Source organism: Galeopterus variegatus, unplaced genomic scaffold, assembly GCF_000696425.1.
Source record: "Galeopterus variegatus unplaced genomic scaffold, G_variegatus-3.0.2 Scaffold348, whole genome shotgun sequence".
Lineage (NCBI taxonomy): Eukaryota > Metazoa > Chordata > Mammalia > Dermoptera > Cynocephalidae > Galeopterus > Galeopterus variegatus.
Genome location: NW_007726459.1, coordinates 693,231 through 708,631, shown reverse-complemented (window position 1 = coordinate 708,631; position 15,401 = coordinate 693,231). Strand labels below are relative to the sequence as shown.

General features: G+C 34.2%; 1 protein-coding gene across 1 annotated transcript in view; it reads right to left on the bottom strand.

Moving 5' to 3' along the window:
- Positions 1-5,324: 5,324 nt before the first annotated feature.
- ADAM32 (ADAM metallopeptidase domain 32) overlaps positions 5,325-15,401 on the bottom strand; it is a gene marked incomplete at its 3' end in the record, with an annotated part of 141,628 nt that continues 131,551 nt past the window's right edge. Inside the window, exons 12-13 of the mRNA XM_008567823.1 lie at positions 14,758-14,894; positions 5,325-5,502 (exon numbers count right to left, since the gene is read on the bottom strand). Coding sequence (XP_008566045.1) covers positions 5,325-5,502; positions 14,758-14,894 — 315 coding nt within the window. The remainder of the gene's footprint in view (positions 5,503-14,757; positions 14,895-15,401) is intronic.

The following is a 15,401-nucleotide window of genomic DNA, read 5'->3' as shown; positions in this document are numbered from 1 at the left end:
AATGCAATAGAGAGCAACAATAGCAGAACTGACCTGACATCATTTAGGATCTGTAAACTTGAAAATATGTTATTTAAAAATATACAATTGGAGGAGAAAAATAATAAAAAGGAATGAAGAAGTGTTACAAATCTATAAGATAACATAAAAAGAAGAAATGTGCACATTATTGAAGTTCAAGAGGGGATATGGAAAGACAAATGGACTGAAAGTTATTTCAAGAATTAATAGCAGAGAACTATCCAGACCTGGAAAAAGATACAAATATCCAGATACAGGAAGGTCTAAGGTCTCCAATCAGAGTCCATATAAAAAAGACTACACCAAGACATATCATAATCAAATTATCAAAGGTCAAAAACAAAGAGAGGATCCTGAAAGCAGCATGAAAAAAGCAAATAACATATTAAGGACTTCGAATACTCCTAGCAACAACTTCTCAGCAAAAACTTTACAGGCCAGAAGAGAGTGGGATAATATATTTAAAGTGGTGAAGGGAAAAAGAAGTTGCCAACCAAAAATACTATATCCAGAAAAACTGTCTTTCAGAAACTTTCCCAGACAAACAAAAGCTAAGGGAGTTCATTAACAACAAACCTGCCTTACAAGGAATGCTAAGGGGAGTTCTTCAAGCAGAGAGAAAAATGATGCTACTGAGTAACACAAAAATGTCTGAAGATATAAAACTCACTGGTGAGTAATAAAGTCAAATTACAGAATGCTCTACAATGTAATGGTGTGGTGTAAACCACTTATATCCTTATTATGAAGGGCAAAAGACAAAAATATTGAAAATAATAATAACTACAACAATTTGTTAAGAAATACGCAATATAAAATGATGTAAATTGTTACATCAAATATTCAGAATGTGGGGGGATGGAGTTAAAGGGCATAGGTTTTGTCTGTTTATTTTTCAGTGCTGACATAGGTGGTTATTTACTTCATATACTCTGATATAACTATAAAATGTTTTAGTAAGTCTCATGGTAAACACAGCAAAAACTGTAATTTACACATTAAAAGTAAAATGCAAGAAATCAAAACAAATTTCTAGAAAAAAAAATTTAACCACAAGACAGTAAGAGAGGAAAAGAAGAAAGAATACATAAAACAACTAAAAACAATTAATGAAATGGCAGTAATAAGTCCTTACCTATCAGGAATTACCTTGAATGTAAAAGAATTAATTCTCCAATTAAAAGAGAAAATGTACCTGAATAAGTAAGAAAACAAAACAAAACCCTACCTATATGCTGCCTACAAGAGGCTTACTTCACCAGTAAAGACACACAAAGAATAAAAGTGAAGTGATGAAAAAAGATATTCCATGTAAATGGAAACCAGAAGAGAGCAGGAGTAGCTATAATTATATCAGATAAAACAGACTGAGTTAAAGCATTAAAAAAGACAAATGTCAGTACGTAATGATAAAGGGGTCAATTCAGGAAGAGGATATAACAAGGGTAAACATATATGTACCCAACATTCAGGCACCTAATATGTAAAGCAAGTATCAATAAATAAATAATAAATAATAAATATCAATAAATAAAGGGAGAGATAGGCTGAAATACAAGATTAAGTATGGGATTTAAATGCCACACTTCCAGCAATGGACAGATCATCCACACAGAAAATCAACAAAGAAACATCACATTTAAATTGAACTCTCGACCAAATGGACCTAAGAAAGAAGCAGAGCACTCCAACAAAGTACAGATTGTTCTCAACAGCACATGAAACATTCTCCAGGATAAATCATATTTTAGACCACAAAACAAGTCAAGAAATTTAAGCAGATTGGAATCATATCAAGTATGGTTTTGACCACAGTGGTATAAAACTAGAAATTAATAACAGAATTTTGCAATTGTACGAATGCATATGAATTAAACAACATGCTCCTGAACAACTAATTTGTCAATGAAGAAATTAAAAGGGAAATTTTAAAGTTTCTTGAGACAAATACCAATGGAAACACAATATAACAAAACATATAACATACTTCAAAAGCATTTGTAAGAGGAAAGTCTAGAGTAATAAACTCCTACATCAAAAAAGAAGAAAATACTAGTGGAATACTACTCTGACATAAAAAATAGAGTGAAATTCTGCCATTCACAGCAACATGAATGAACTTAGAGAAAATTATTTTATGTGAAATAAGCCAAGCACAGAAAAAGAAAAACCTCAAGTTCTCACTCATAAGTGGAAGCTAAAAGGTAGGAAAGAAGGAATGAAGGAAAGAAAGAAAGAAGGAAGGAAGGAAGGAAGGAAAAAAGAAAATATAGAAACAACCATCCCAGTAAAACGTTGAACTTTCAGAAATAACAGAACTGTGATTATTAGTGGTGGGAAAGGGAGTGGGGGTTAGTGAGAAACTGGTTAACGCTCACAGAGAGTTTTGTAAACATGAGTATACTAATTATCTTGATTTGATCACCATATATTGTATATAAGTACTGATATTCAAATCTGTACCCCAGAAATATGTATAATCAATTATATTTCAATGACAAAAACTGTCAAAAAAAGAAAAATTGCAAATAAACAACATAGCATTACACCTTAGGAAACTAGAAAAACAAGAACAAAGGAAATTCAAAATTAGTAAAAGAAAGGAAATAATAAAGATTAGAGCAAAAATATATGAAATAGAGAATCAAAAAATAATATAAAAGACCCACAAAACAAACAGTTTTTCTTTAAAGAAAAACAAAATTTAGCTAGACTGAGAAAAATAGAGAAGACTCAACCAAATAAAATAAAAAATAAAAAAGAAGACATTACAACTGATACTATAGAAATACGAAAATAAGAGACTACTGGGGACAAGTACACAAAGTACACACCAACAAATTGGATGTCCTAAAAAAAAATGGATAAATTTCTGAACAATTAAAACTTACCAAGACTGAACAATAAAGACATGCAAAATCTCAAAAGACCAGTAATGAATAAAGAGACTGAATACGTAATAAAGTCTTCCATGAAAGCAAAGCCCATGACCTGATTGCTTCACTGCTGAATTCTACCAAACGTTTAAGGAAGAACTAATAGCAAATCTCCTCAAACTGTTTCAAAAAATTAAAAAGGAGGAAATTCTTCCAAACTCATTCTGTGAGGCCAGCATTTCCCTGATATCAAAACCAGGCAAGGGCACAAGGAAAACAGAAAACTACAGGCCAATATCCCTGATGAACATAGATGCAACGATTTGTAACAGTTACTTGCAATCCAAGTTCAGCAGTACATTAAAAAGATCATTCACTATGATCAAGCAGGATTCATCCCAGGGATGCCAAAATAGTTCAACATATGCAAATTTAAAAACATGATACATTATAATTAATAGAATGAAATACAAAAACCATATGATCCTTTCAATAGATGTACACAAAGCACTTGACAAAATCCAATATTCTTTCCTGATAAGAACTCTCAACAATTAGGTATAAAAGGCAAGTACCTCAACACAATAAATTCCATATACAACAAATCCACAGCTAACACCATACTGTATGGGAAAAAGTTGCAGGGTTTTTTTAAGGTCTGGAACAAGGCAAAGATGCCCACTTTCACTAGTACTGGAAGTTCTAGCTATAGCAATTACACAAGAGAAAGAATTAAAAGGCATCCAAATTAAAAACAAAGAGGTTACATTACCTCTGTTGGCAGATGACATGATCTTATATACAGAAAACCCTAAAGACTCCATCAAGAAAAATTGTTACAACTAATTAAAAAATTTAGTAGAGTTGCAGGATACAAAATCAACATACAAAAATCGATAGCATTTCTACTCTCTAATAGCAAACTATCTGAAAAATGAAATTTTTTAGAAATCTCATTTACAATAGCTACAAAACAAATAAAATACTTAAAAATAAATTTAACCACAGAGGTAAAAATAATCTCAACGATGAAAACTATAAAATATTGATAAGGGAAACTGAAGAAGATACAAATTTTTAAGATCCCCTGTGTATGAATTGGTAAAATTAATATTGTTAATGTCCATACTACTCAAAGCAATCTACAGATTCTATGCAGTCCCTCTCAAAATACCAATGACATTCATCACAGAAAAATTTTTTTAAAATAAAAATTTATATGGAACCTCAAAATACCCCAAATATCAAAGCAATGAAGAGCAAAAAGAATAAACTGGAGGCATTACACTACCTGACTTCAAAATAAACTATAAAGCTACATTAAGCAAAACATTGTGGTACTGGAATAAAAACAGACACATACCCCAATGTAACAGAACAAAGAGCCCAGAAATAAATCCAAACATTTACAGCCAACTGTTTTTCAACAAAGGTGCCAAGAACACACATTGGGGAAATAACAGTCCCCTCATCAAATGGTGTTAGGAAAAATAGACATCCACATAGAGAAGAATAAAATTAGGCCCTTATAAATCTCAACATAAACAAAATTCAACTCAAAATAAATTAAAGATTTAAATGTAAGACCTGAAATTATGCAACAACCAGAAGATAACAGAGGAAAATCTCCATGACATTGAGCTGGGCAATGATTTCTTGGATATGACCTCAAAAGCACTGACAACATAAACAAAGATAAACAATTGGGCTGACAGCAAACAAACAAAAAGCTTCCATACAGCTAAGGAAACAACAGAGTGAAGAAACAAACCAGGGATTGGGAGAAAATATTTGCAAACCATACACATGACAAGGGGCTAATATCCAAAATATATAAGGAATTCAAACAACTTACTAATAAGAATACAAAGACAATAATTAAAACAATGTGATATAGGTATGTGTAATTCAGACCTATGAATATAACTCTAATATCAGTTCTATCAGGGAAATATATAATATCTGCAGTATTGCAGAAAACACTGAATTTTCATAAAGCATTATAACCTAAACCGCATTATTAATAGAGATTCCCTCACCATACTAGTGATTCCATTGCGAAGGACACATGAACACTAACAGGATGCTGACACATTAATTTTCAGTAAGACGCTTATGAAATGTCCAAAGTTTAAGCAGAGATTTGGAAAGATCTTATATATTTAATCTGGAATCCAAAAGCTTATTATAGACTCTTTTTTTTCCCATCATGAAAAACTTTTTTGCAGAACATTTTAAACTTGTCCAAAACTCTTTAACCTAGTAAAACCTAGACAGTAGTTTCTTGTGTGTATTTCAACCTAATTTCACTTACTGTCAATATTCTGCATGGTACTCAGCCATATTTGAGATACATAACATTTATGAAAAAGAGATGAACTAAAACAATAAATTTATTAATCAATTTTCCTGGTATTCAGAACTTACTACTGCAGTACCACAATCACAGATTTCATGTCCCTCCACTTTGCCATCACCACAGATTGGTCTCGGATTTCTTTGCATTTGTGGCTTATTCTGAAGACATTTGGCACCTATATTTGAAATGAAACTTTCGAAGTTGCTCAAACTGCAATTGCTAAAAGTCTTCACACCACTGGATTGCCTAAAAATAAACCCATATACTGTCAATAGCAGTATACCGATGACACAATTCTATATTATACAAATTCATTTCAAAATGTTAAATTTAATAGGTATTAATGTTTATAATAAGTGCTTAGAGACCAAAATCATTCATTCACTGGAATACATGTTCTTATTAAAACAAAACTAATTACAGCATAATAGCAAAAAAAAAAAAAAAAACCATTTAAAAAATATGCAAAGGACTTGAATAGACATTTCTCCAATTGAAAATTAACACCCAATTAACAGCAAACTTTTATTAAACTAATGATACCATAATTAGTCCTGAAATTCCTCAAAGATCTCAAAGAAACTGTATATTTATCAAAACTTTATGTAATTATGTGCATATATCACTAATAAAGATAACCTCAGAGAATATTTCCATAGGATGTCAGTCTCAATATGTAGCAAACACTGTAAAGCAAGGAGGAAATTGACACTTACTGAGCACTTATTATGAGCCACACATTTTATATACTTGATTGTTTAACCCTCACCACAAACCAAGGAAACTGGTATCATCATTAACATTTTATAGAAATTGAACTAAAGTTCAGAGAAGCTAAAAACCACAAAAGTCAAACAGCTTGTAAATTGGCAGGATGAGTATTCACATGGTTATTTTTTAAATTGTATACATTTATGGTACAATGTGATGTTCTGATTTATGCATTATATGGATGTATTGTATATGTTACAGAATAATTAAATCAAACTTATCAGCATAATCATCACCTCACACACTTATTATTTTGCTGAAAAAAACATTTAAAATCCACTCTTATAGCAAATTTCAAATAACAGTACATTATTACTAACTATTGTCATTGTGCTGTAGAAATTCACAACAGCCAAGATATAGCAACAACCTAACTGCCCATCAGTGAATAAGTGGATAAAGAAAATGTGATATATACACATAATGTAATACTATTCAGCCTTTTAAAAGAAAGAAATTCTGTCATTTGCAAAAACATGGATGAACCTAGAGAATATTATGCTAAGTGAAATAAGCCAAGCACAGAAAGAAAAATACTGTATGATCTCATTTATAAAGGGAATTTTAAAAAGTTGAACTCGTAGAAGTAGAAAGTAGCTGCGACTTCTGAACCTCAATTTCCCCATCTGTAAAATGGGCACACTGATAGTGCCTGCCCCATAGGGAGGTACTTGAAATTGTGCCTACAATTCCACTATGGGCTCTTTCCTGTAAGAGGTTACAAGAAGTCCCATCTCTTCTGGGGACAGAAACAGAGCCTCCAAAACCAGCTAGAAGGTCATCTCTTGTTCTCACTCCATTAACTGATTGGCTTAAGGGCCAGCAAGGAGCTTCTCTCAAAGCAGTTGAAGTCTAGGCAAGTGTGAGACATCCACCAGTGTTAAAGCTGGCCTTCTGATGTGACCACTGGGACGTGCTGTGCTTTGGCTGTCTGGGGGTCTCCTGCTCATCCAGAGCTGTGGCATTGGGGACCACCCAGTGCCTTCCTGTCCATGCCCACTAGACAAAAGAGCTTTTCTGTGTTGCTCCCAGGATCCTCAGAAAGCCCCTACCCTTCCTGGCTGGCAGCCTGGGTGTGGAGACCGCACAATTCAGTCCTGGTATCTGTGGCCTTGACTCACCCGTCCCTTTGAGAACCTGAACACCCAACCAAGAGGAGCCCCAGTATGAGAGCAGAAAGGGTGATGCGGTGTGATGCTGGCCCTGCCAAAATAAAAAAATTTTTTGATGTGTTGCTATATTCTGATTGCTAGTATTTTATTGAGGATTTTTGTGTCTATGTTCATCAGAGATACTGGTCTCTAGTTTTCTTTGATTGCAGTATCTTTGTCTGGTGTTGGTATCAAGGTGATGCTGGCCTCACAGAATGAGTTTGGGAGAGTGGTGACTGTTTCAATTTTCTGGAATAATTTGAAGAAAATTGGTAATAATAACTCTTTAAATGTTTGGTAGAATTCAGCAGTAAAGCCATCTGGTCCTGGGCTTTTATTTGTTGAGAGATTGCTGATCACTGCTTCAATCTCATTGTTTGTTATTGGTCTGTTGAAGTTTTCTGTGTCTTTATGATTCAGTCTTGGTAGTTTGTATGTGTCCAAAAATTTATCCACTTCCTCCAGGTTTCGTATTTGTTGGCATATAGTTGTTTATAATAGTCTATAATGATTTTTTTATTTCTGTGGAATCAGTTGTAATGTCTCCTTTTTCACATCTGATTTTTGTTATTTTGGTCTTCTCCCTCTTTTTTTAATATTTAATTTTTAATTTTGGTAACCTAGCTAATGGTTTGTCTATTTTGTTTATCTTATCAAAAAAACAACTTTTTTTCATTGATTTTTTGTATTTTGGGGGAGTCTCTATTATTTTATTCTACTCTAATCTTAATTATTTCTTTCTGTCTACTAACTTTGGAATGGATTGTTCTTGTTTTTCTAGTTCTTTCAGGTGCAGAGTTAGGTTGTTTACTTGAAATCTATTTTTTAATGTAAGCATTTATTGCTATAAATTTCCCTCTTAGTATTGCTTTTAAAGCATCCCAAATGTTTTGATATGAGTCTTTATTTTTGTTGTTTTCTAGAAATTTTTTCATTTCCACTTTAACTTCTTCTTGGTTATTCAGGAGCCTGTTATTTAATTTCCATGTATTTTTATGGTGTCTCAAATTTTGCTTGTTATTAATTTCTAATTTTAATCCATTGTGGTCTGAAAAAATACTTGAGATGATTTTGATATTTTAAATTTGGTAAGAATTGATTTGTGGCCTAACATGTTGTCTATCCTGGAGAATTTTCCATGTGCTGATGAGAAGAAGATATATTCTGTAGTTGTTGGATGAAGTGTTCTGTAGATATCTGCCAGGTTCAATTGGTCTAAAATGTAGTATAAATCCTTTGTTTCTCCGTTGATTCATTGCTTGGATGATCTGTCCAGTGCTGAGAGAGGGGTGTTCAGGGCCCCCACTATTATGATTTATTTGGGTCTATCTCTTTCTTTGTGTCTAATAGTGTTTGCTTTATATATCTAGGTGCTCTGCTGTTAGGAGCATATTTATTTATGATTGTTATGTCTTCTTGGTGGATAGATCCCTTTCTCATTATATAGTGGCCTTCTTTGTCTGTTTTTATGGATTTTGGTTTAAAGTTTATTTTATCCAATATAAGAAAGCTACTTCTGCTTATTTTTGGTTTCCATTTGTGTGGTATATCTTTTTCCATCCCTCCACTGCTAGTCTGTGTGTGTCTTTACAGATGAGGTAAATCTCTTGAAGACAGCATATAGTTGGGTTTAGCTTTTTAATCCAATCCATGAGTCTGTGTCTTTTGAGTGAGAAGTTTAATCTATTTACATTTGGGGTTGTTATTGAGAGGTATTCTGCCATTTTTTCTGGCCTATAGAGATTCAGTTGAGAAGCCTGCTGTTAGTCTGATGAGGGCTCCCATATGAGCAACTTGACACTTTTCTCTTGCTTTTAGAATTCTCTTTGTCTTTGACCTTTGCCAGTTTGACGAAAATGTGTCTTGGAGAGAATTTTTTGGATTGAAATTGTTTAGGGATCTTTGAGCTTCCTGCATCTGAAGGTCTGAGTCTTTGCCTATATCTGGGAATTTTTCCATAATTATTTAACTGAATAGATTTTCAATGCCTTTATTTTCTCCTCCCCTTCAGGAACACCCATTGAGAGAGTTCGGATGTCATTGTCCCCTCAAAACTCATGTGGAAATCTGATCTCTAATGTGGTAGTGCTGGGAGCTGTTTGAGTCATGGGGGCAGATCCCTCATGACTGGATTAATGCTCTCCCTGGGGGGTGGACATAGTAAGTTCTCACTATATTGGTTCCCATGAGAGATGGTTGTTTAAAACACCCTGGCACCTTTCGGCTCTCTCTCTCACTCTGTCTCTCTCATCTCTCTCTCACCTCTCTCTGTCTCTGTCTCTGTATGTCTCTGTCTCTCTCTCTTGCTTCTCTCTCTTGCTTCCCCTCGCCATGTTATCTGCCTATACCCACCGGCTCCCTGCCACTTTCTGCCATGAGTAGAAGCAGCCTGAGGCCCATGCCAGATGCAGCTGTCCCAGAATCATGAGCCAAATAAACCTCTGTTCTTTATAAATTACCCAGTCTCAGGTATTCTGTTATAGCAACACACAAAAAAGGACAAATATACCCATGGTTCGTACATTTCAGGTTGTATGCTAGCTTTCTTAGAGATTATTCATTTTTTTAAATTCTTTTTTCTTTTTTGTTTTCTGCCTGAGTTGTTTCATAAAGACCATCGTTGAGTTCAGAGATTCTTTCTTCAGCTTGTTCTAATCTGCTGCTTAAGCCCTCAGTTGTGTTTTTATTTCATTGAATGTGTCCTTCAGTTTCAGGAGTTCACTACAGCCTTTTTATGGTATTAATCTCTGTAAATTTCATCCATCACATCCTGGATATTTTTTCTCATTTCATTGTGTTGTCTTACACAGTCCTTTGTTATCTCATTGAGTTTCCTTAAGATAGTTACTCAGAAATCCTTCTCAGTCATTTCAAGGATTTCCTGTTCTGTAATGTCTGGTACTTGAGAGTTACTAAATTTCTTTGGCGGTGTCATATTTTCTAATTTTTTCATATTTCTAGTATCTCTACACTGACTTTTGATCATCTGGTAGATCAGCTGCCTCTTTTACTCTGGAATGGACTTTGAGGAGAAAGACTTTGCCCTCTTTTTCCAGGCTTGTCCAGTGACTCCTTGTGTCAGTGAAGTCAAATATATAGCAGGCCACCTGCACAGTGGTCATGGATGTTAGTAAGGCAGCAAGCTGTCCTTATAACAGTATTAGCTGTGGTGGTGGCTGTGGTAGACCACCTCCATGGTAGCTGTGTGAAGCCTCCTGCAGAGGCATGATGCATGGGCAGGGTGGGCCTGGGTGGGTGGCTGTCCTATTCTCCTGCCTGCCTGGGTGCCACCCCCATCAACAGCCGTACAGCGCAGGGTCCTGCCTTCTGCACAGGCAGGGCAGGGGTCTGGCGGGTGGCTGGCCTGTTCTGCCTGCCTGGGTGCCTCCCCCATTGGTGGTGGTATGGTGCAGGGTCCTTCCTCCTGCAGGTGGGGCAGGGGTCTGGACCAGTATTTCTGCTTTCACCAGTCCAATTCAATACTGCAGTGGTGGTCTTAGCCAGTGCAGTCACACCCTTCTCTTATTTAAGCTGCTATTTTTCTCTTTAGGTTTTGGTCTCACTCCAGAGCTCCATCCTCTCCAAACCTAATCACCTTCATTTGATCATCACATACTGTACACAGGTATTGAAATATAACTTTGTACCCTATCAATATGTTCAATTAAAATTAATTAATTAAAAATAATAAAGCTTCGATAGGTTTTACCCACTCTAAGATTATTTAAAAATTCACTTATGTTTTTATCTATTGTTATGAGGTTTCTTATATTTAGTGCTATAATTTATCTAAATCTACTTGAGAAAACAATAAATATCTAAAATGATTGTCTTACAAGTAGTCAATTTTCTCAACACCATTGGTTAATCCAACCCTTTGCCATTGATTTGCAATGCTTCTTTTCACCTCATGTTGCTTTTATACCCATAGTAAGGTTGGTTTTAGAGTAGTCAGTTATGTGCCATTGATGCTGACTGGTTCTTGAGCCAGTGCCATGCTACACAATTGCTGTAGCTTTAAAATACATTTTAATATATGTTTTAAAAAGTAAAGTGAGGCTTTATTACATGAACTTCCCATTTTTAAAAAGTTGATATAAATTAAATCATCAAAAAGATATATTGACAAAAGCACTGAAATATAAGGATGAAATTTGTACCAATACATACTAATGTTCTCTCGCTACTTGGTTTAAGCTAATCCCAATATATTAACTGTCTACTAAATGAAGTAAGTGTGGAGTAGAAATAAGAAAAAGGCTTTGAAATTAGATAAATTTGTTGACTAGTACCAACCCTGTGACTTCTGAGGCCTTAGGCAAAATGTCTATCTTTTTAGAGATAATTTGTAATATAATTATATGTGTGTGTGTATATGTTTGTGTGTGTGTATTTATGTTTGAGTGAGTTATTTTTAGAACATAAGAGTTAAGCTTTAGGTGGTGCTTAGGAGTAACTATGAAAAGAGCATGTTTTTTAAAATTAATGCCTGATTTTCACTTTTGACATTTGATTGTTCTTCAATAATGAGGAGGTCATACCTATCACAGTCCATTTTCACAAACAGAGGAACTACAGAATACTAAGAACACCTGCTGTAGCTCTTCTCTAATATACTACTTAGGGAAATTGGTAAGTTTAGAAATTACCATAGCTAATCTATCACAGATTTACGGGATTTCATAGTTTAGAGAACACTTTCCCACTTTACTTTATCATTTTATTCTTTTGTTGTTGTTGTTACTTTATCATTTTATTCTTATATCACCCTGTGAAATAAGAGAATAGGCATAACTATTCCCATATAAAGATGAGAAAAGTAAGTCTAAGCAACGTCCAAGTCATTTTCCCAAAGTCACACAAATATTATATATTTGGTTTTGGTCTCCAACTATGACTTCTTATTCTTTGAATGATAGTTTTTCCACATCATAAAACTACTCTAAAAGCAAAAACAGAAATTTAGTCTATTGTTGTTCCACATGAATGTTAGGATTGCATTTTCTATTTCTGTGAAGAACGTCAGAGGTATTTTGATGGAGATTACATTGAATCTATAGAAAGACCCTGAAAAGCCAATGCAATCCCGAGCAAAAAAATTCAAGCTGGAGGCATTACACTTCCTGACTTCAAACTATGTTATAAATCTACAGTAACAAAAACAGCATGGTACTGGCATAAAAACAGACACTTGGACCAATGGAGCAGAACAGAGAACCCAGAAATCAACCCACGTATTTATAGCCAACTGATCTTTGATAAGGACAGCAAGAACAGACACTGGGGAAAAGGCTGCCTCTTCAACAAATGGTGCTGGGAAAACTGGATATCCATATAGAGAAGAATGAAACTTGATCTGTACCTCTCACCATATAACAAAATCAATTCAAAATGGATTAACCAAGAACAGACACTGGGGAAAAGGCTGCCTCTTCAACAAATGGTGCTGGGAAAACTGGATATCCATATACAGAAGAATGAAACTTGATCTGTACCTCTCACCATATAACAAAATCAATTCAAAATGGATTAAAGACTTAAATATAAGACCTGAAACTTAAAAACTCCTAGAAGAACACATAGGGGAAACATTCCAGGGTTTAGGACAAAGACTTTATGAATAACACCCCAAAAGCACAGGCAACAAATGAAAAAATGAACAAATGGAATTATATCAAACTAAAAAGCTTCTGCACAGCAAAGGAAACAATCAACAGCATGAAAAGACAACCTACAGAATGGAAGAAAATATCTTCAAACTATGCATCTGACAAGGGATTAATATCTAGAATATACAAAGAGCTCAAACAACTTCACAACAAATAAATAAATAATAACCCAATTAAAAAATATGAAAAGGAGCTGAATAGACATTTCTCAAAGGAAGATGTACAAATGGCCAACAGATATATGAAAAAATGCTCAACATCACTAATCATCAGGGAAATGCAAATCAAAACCACTTTGAGATATCACCTCACCACAATCAGACTGGCTATTATAAAAAAGACACAAAATAATAAATGCTGGTGAGAATATGGAGAATGAGGAACCTTTCTGCACTGTTGGTGGGACTGTAATTTACAGCCATTGTAGAGAACAGCATGGAGGTTCTTCAAACAACTACAGGTAGAACTTCCATACGGTCCAGCAGTCCCACTACTGGGGATATATCCAGAGGAATGGAAATCATCAGGTCGAAGGGACACCTGCACTCCCATGTGTATTGCAGCTCTATTTACAATAGCCAGGTGATGGAACCAACATAAATGTCCACTGATGAATAACTGGATAAGGAAATTGTGATATATATATGGACAATGGAATGCTACTCAGCCATAAAACAAATAAAATTCTACTATTTGCAGCAACGTTATGAGCCTGCAAAAAATTATCCTAAGTGAAACAACCCAGGTACAGAAGGAGAAATACTTCAGGTGCTCAGTCGTAACTGTGAGCTGAATCTATAATTAAACAAAAAAAGCAATAAAGAGAGACAGAGAGAAAGAAACTATGATCAGAGCAATGTTGAACTTTTAGAAAGAGAGAAAAGAACTGTGGTTACCAGAGGTGGAAAAGAGGAGGGGGGGGGAAAGAGAGGGACCATTGAGGAATTGGTCAATGGACACAAAGAATGATCGCGTATTGCAATGGTGAACAAGCGAACTATCCTGATCTAACCATCACACATTGTACACAATTATTGAAGATCAACGTTTTACCCCACAAGTATGTAATAAATCATCTAAAATCTAAAATAATAATAATAATATCGGGCAAACAAAAATGAAATGGGAGATTTTAAAATTTAAACAAAGACAAAGGAAAATTGTTCATTTCTTCACTAATAGCCGTGTATACAGTGAACAGTAAAAATTCTGTCAAGGAGTTGTCACTGTATATCATTCCCAACCAAAAGACAGCAAAGTGCATAGAATGTCATTTTATTCTAATAAGTAATGCAACTCGCAGTAAAAATATGAATCATAGAGATTTATGTCCTAAACATCATTATGTCGAAGTGCGTAAATCAAAAACTATTAGATAAATAAAGAGAAATTGAGAATGGCATATGTCTTTAAGTTCCTTACATACCAAACAAGAAAAATAAAAGATGATGGTCTGAATAATATAATAATATAATTTATCTATCAAATATATTATTTGATAGATAAAGGGTACATATTTAGATACCTACTTGGATAATTTTCAGACAGAAAATATGAACTTTATAAGCCCCATTCTATTTTTTAAATAATTTCTGTGTAAAAAAAGAAAAATTTTTGTCTAAAACAAAATCCACTTATTATGGCCTGCTGACATAAGCACTTAATTAAATGCTTTCATAAAATACACAGTCTAAGGAAAATTCTTTTGCTAATGTATACTACTTGATTGTCTTTAATGGTACACCTCCTTCCATACTAATCCTATATGTAAAATTGCATGTTTATATTTCATAGTGAACTTGGTCCATTTATAGTTAATTTGTGCTGCAAGAAAATAATAAATTTTCACAATTCACATATTTAAAACAAAATAAAACTAATCAATAAGTAAATCTTTTTAGAAAACTTACATAGCTTCTGGATTCATTACACAAATAGCTTCTGAACATTGACATTTCTTTGGGTCATCATATGATATTCCCAGATTGAGTCCCAGCATCTGGGTGACAATAACTGAAAATGCCTCCAAAGTTATCTCCTTGGGATACTACAACAATAACAAATAAAATTCAAAGGACAGACAATTTATGGAGGGTGGTAAAAAAAATTCTTCTAATTCTGAACATTTTAATTGTTTTATCAGATACTTAAGAAAAGAGAGATATGGTGCCTTAAACAGGTAAAAAGCTGAAACTATTCTAATGAAGTTTTACCAAGATATAAACATATTGAATCTGTGCCAAGCTTTGCCATAATTTAATAATTGAACACCTAACATAAATCTTAGGTAGCTACCTTAACTATATAAAAGGACTGTTTTTGATGAAGAAAATTTACATTAGACTTTTGGCTATATATATATATATGTGTGTGTGTGTGTGTGTGTGTGTGCGCGCGTGTGCGTGTGTGTGTGTGTGTATCCTTAATCCTAATTTCCTACAACAGCTCTGATCTAAAGAAGTGCTGGGACTCAGGAATGGAGGAATATTGAGTGAATCGATTAGGTTCGACCTGTTCAGAGAGGACTGGAAGGACACGTCCTTCACCAAGACAT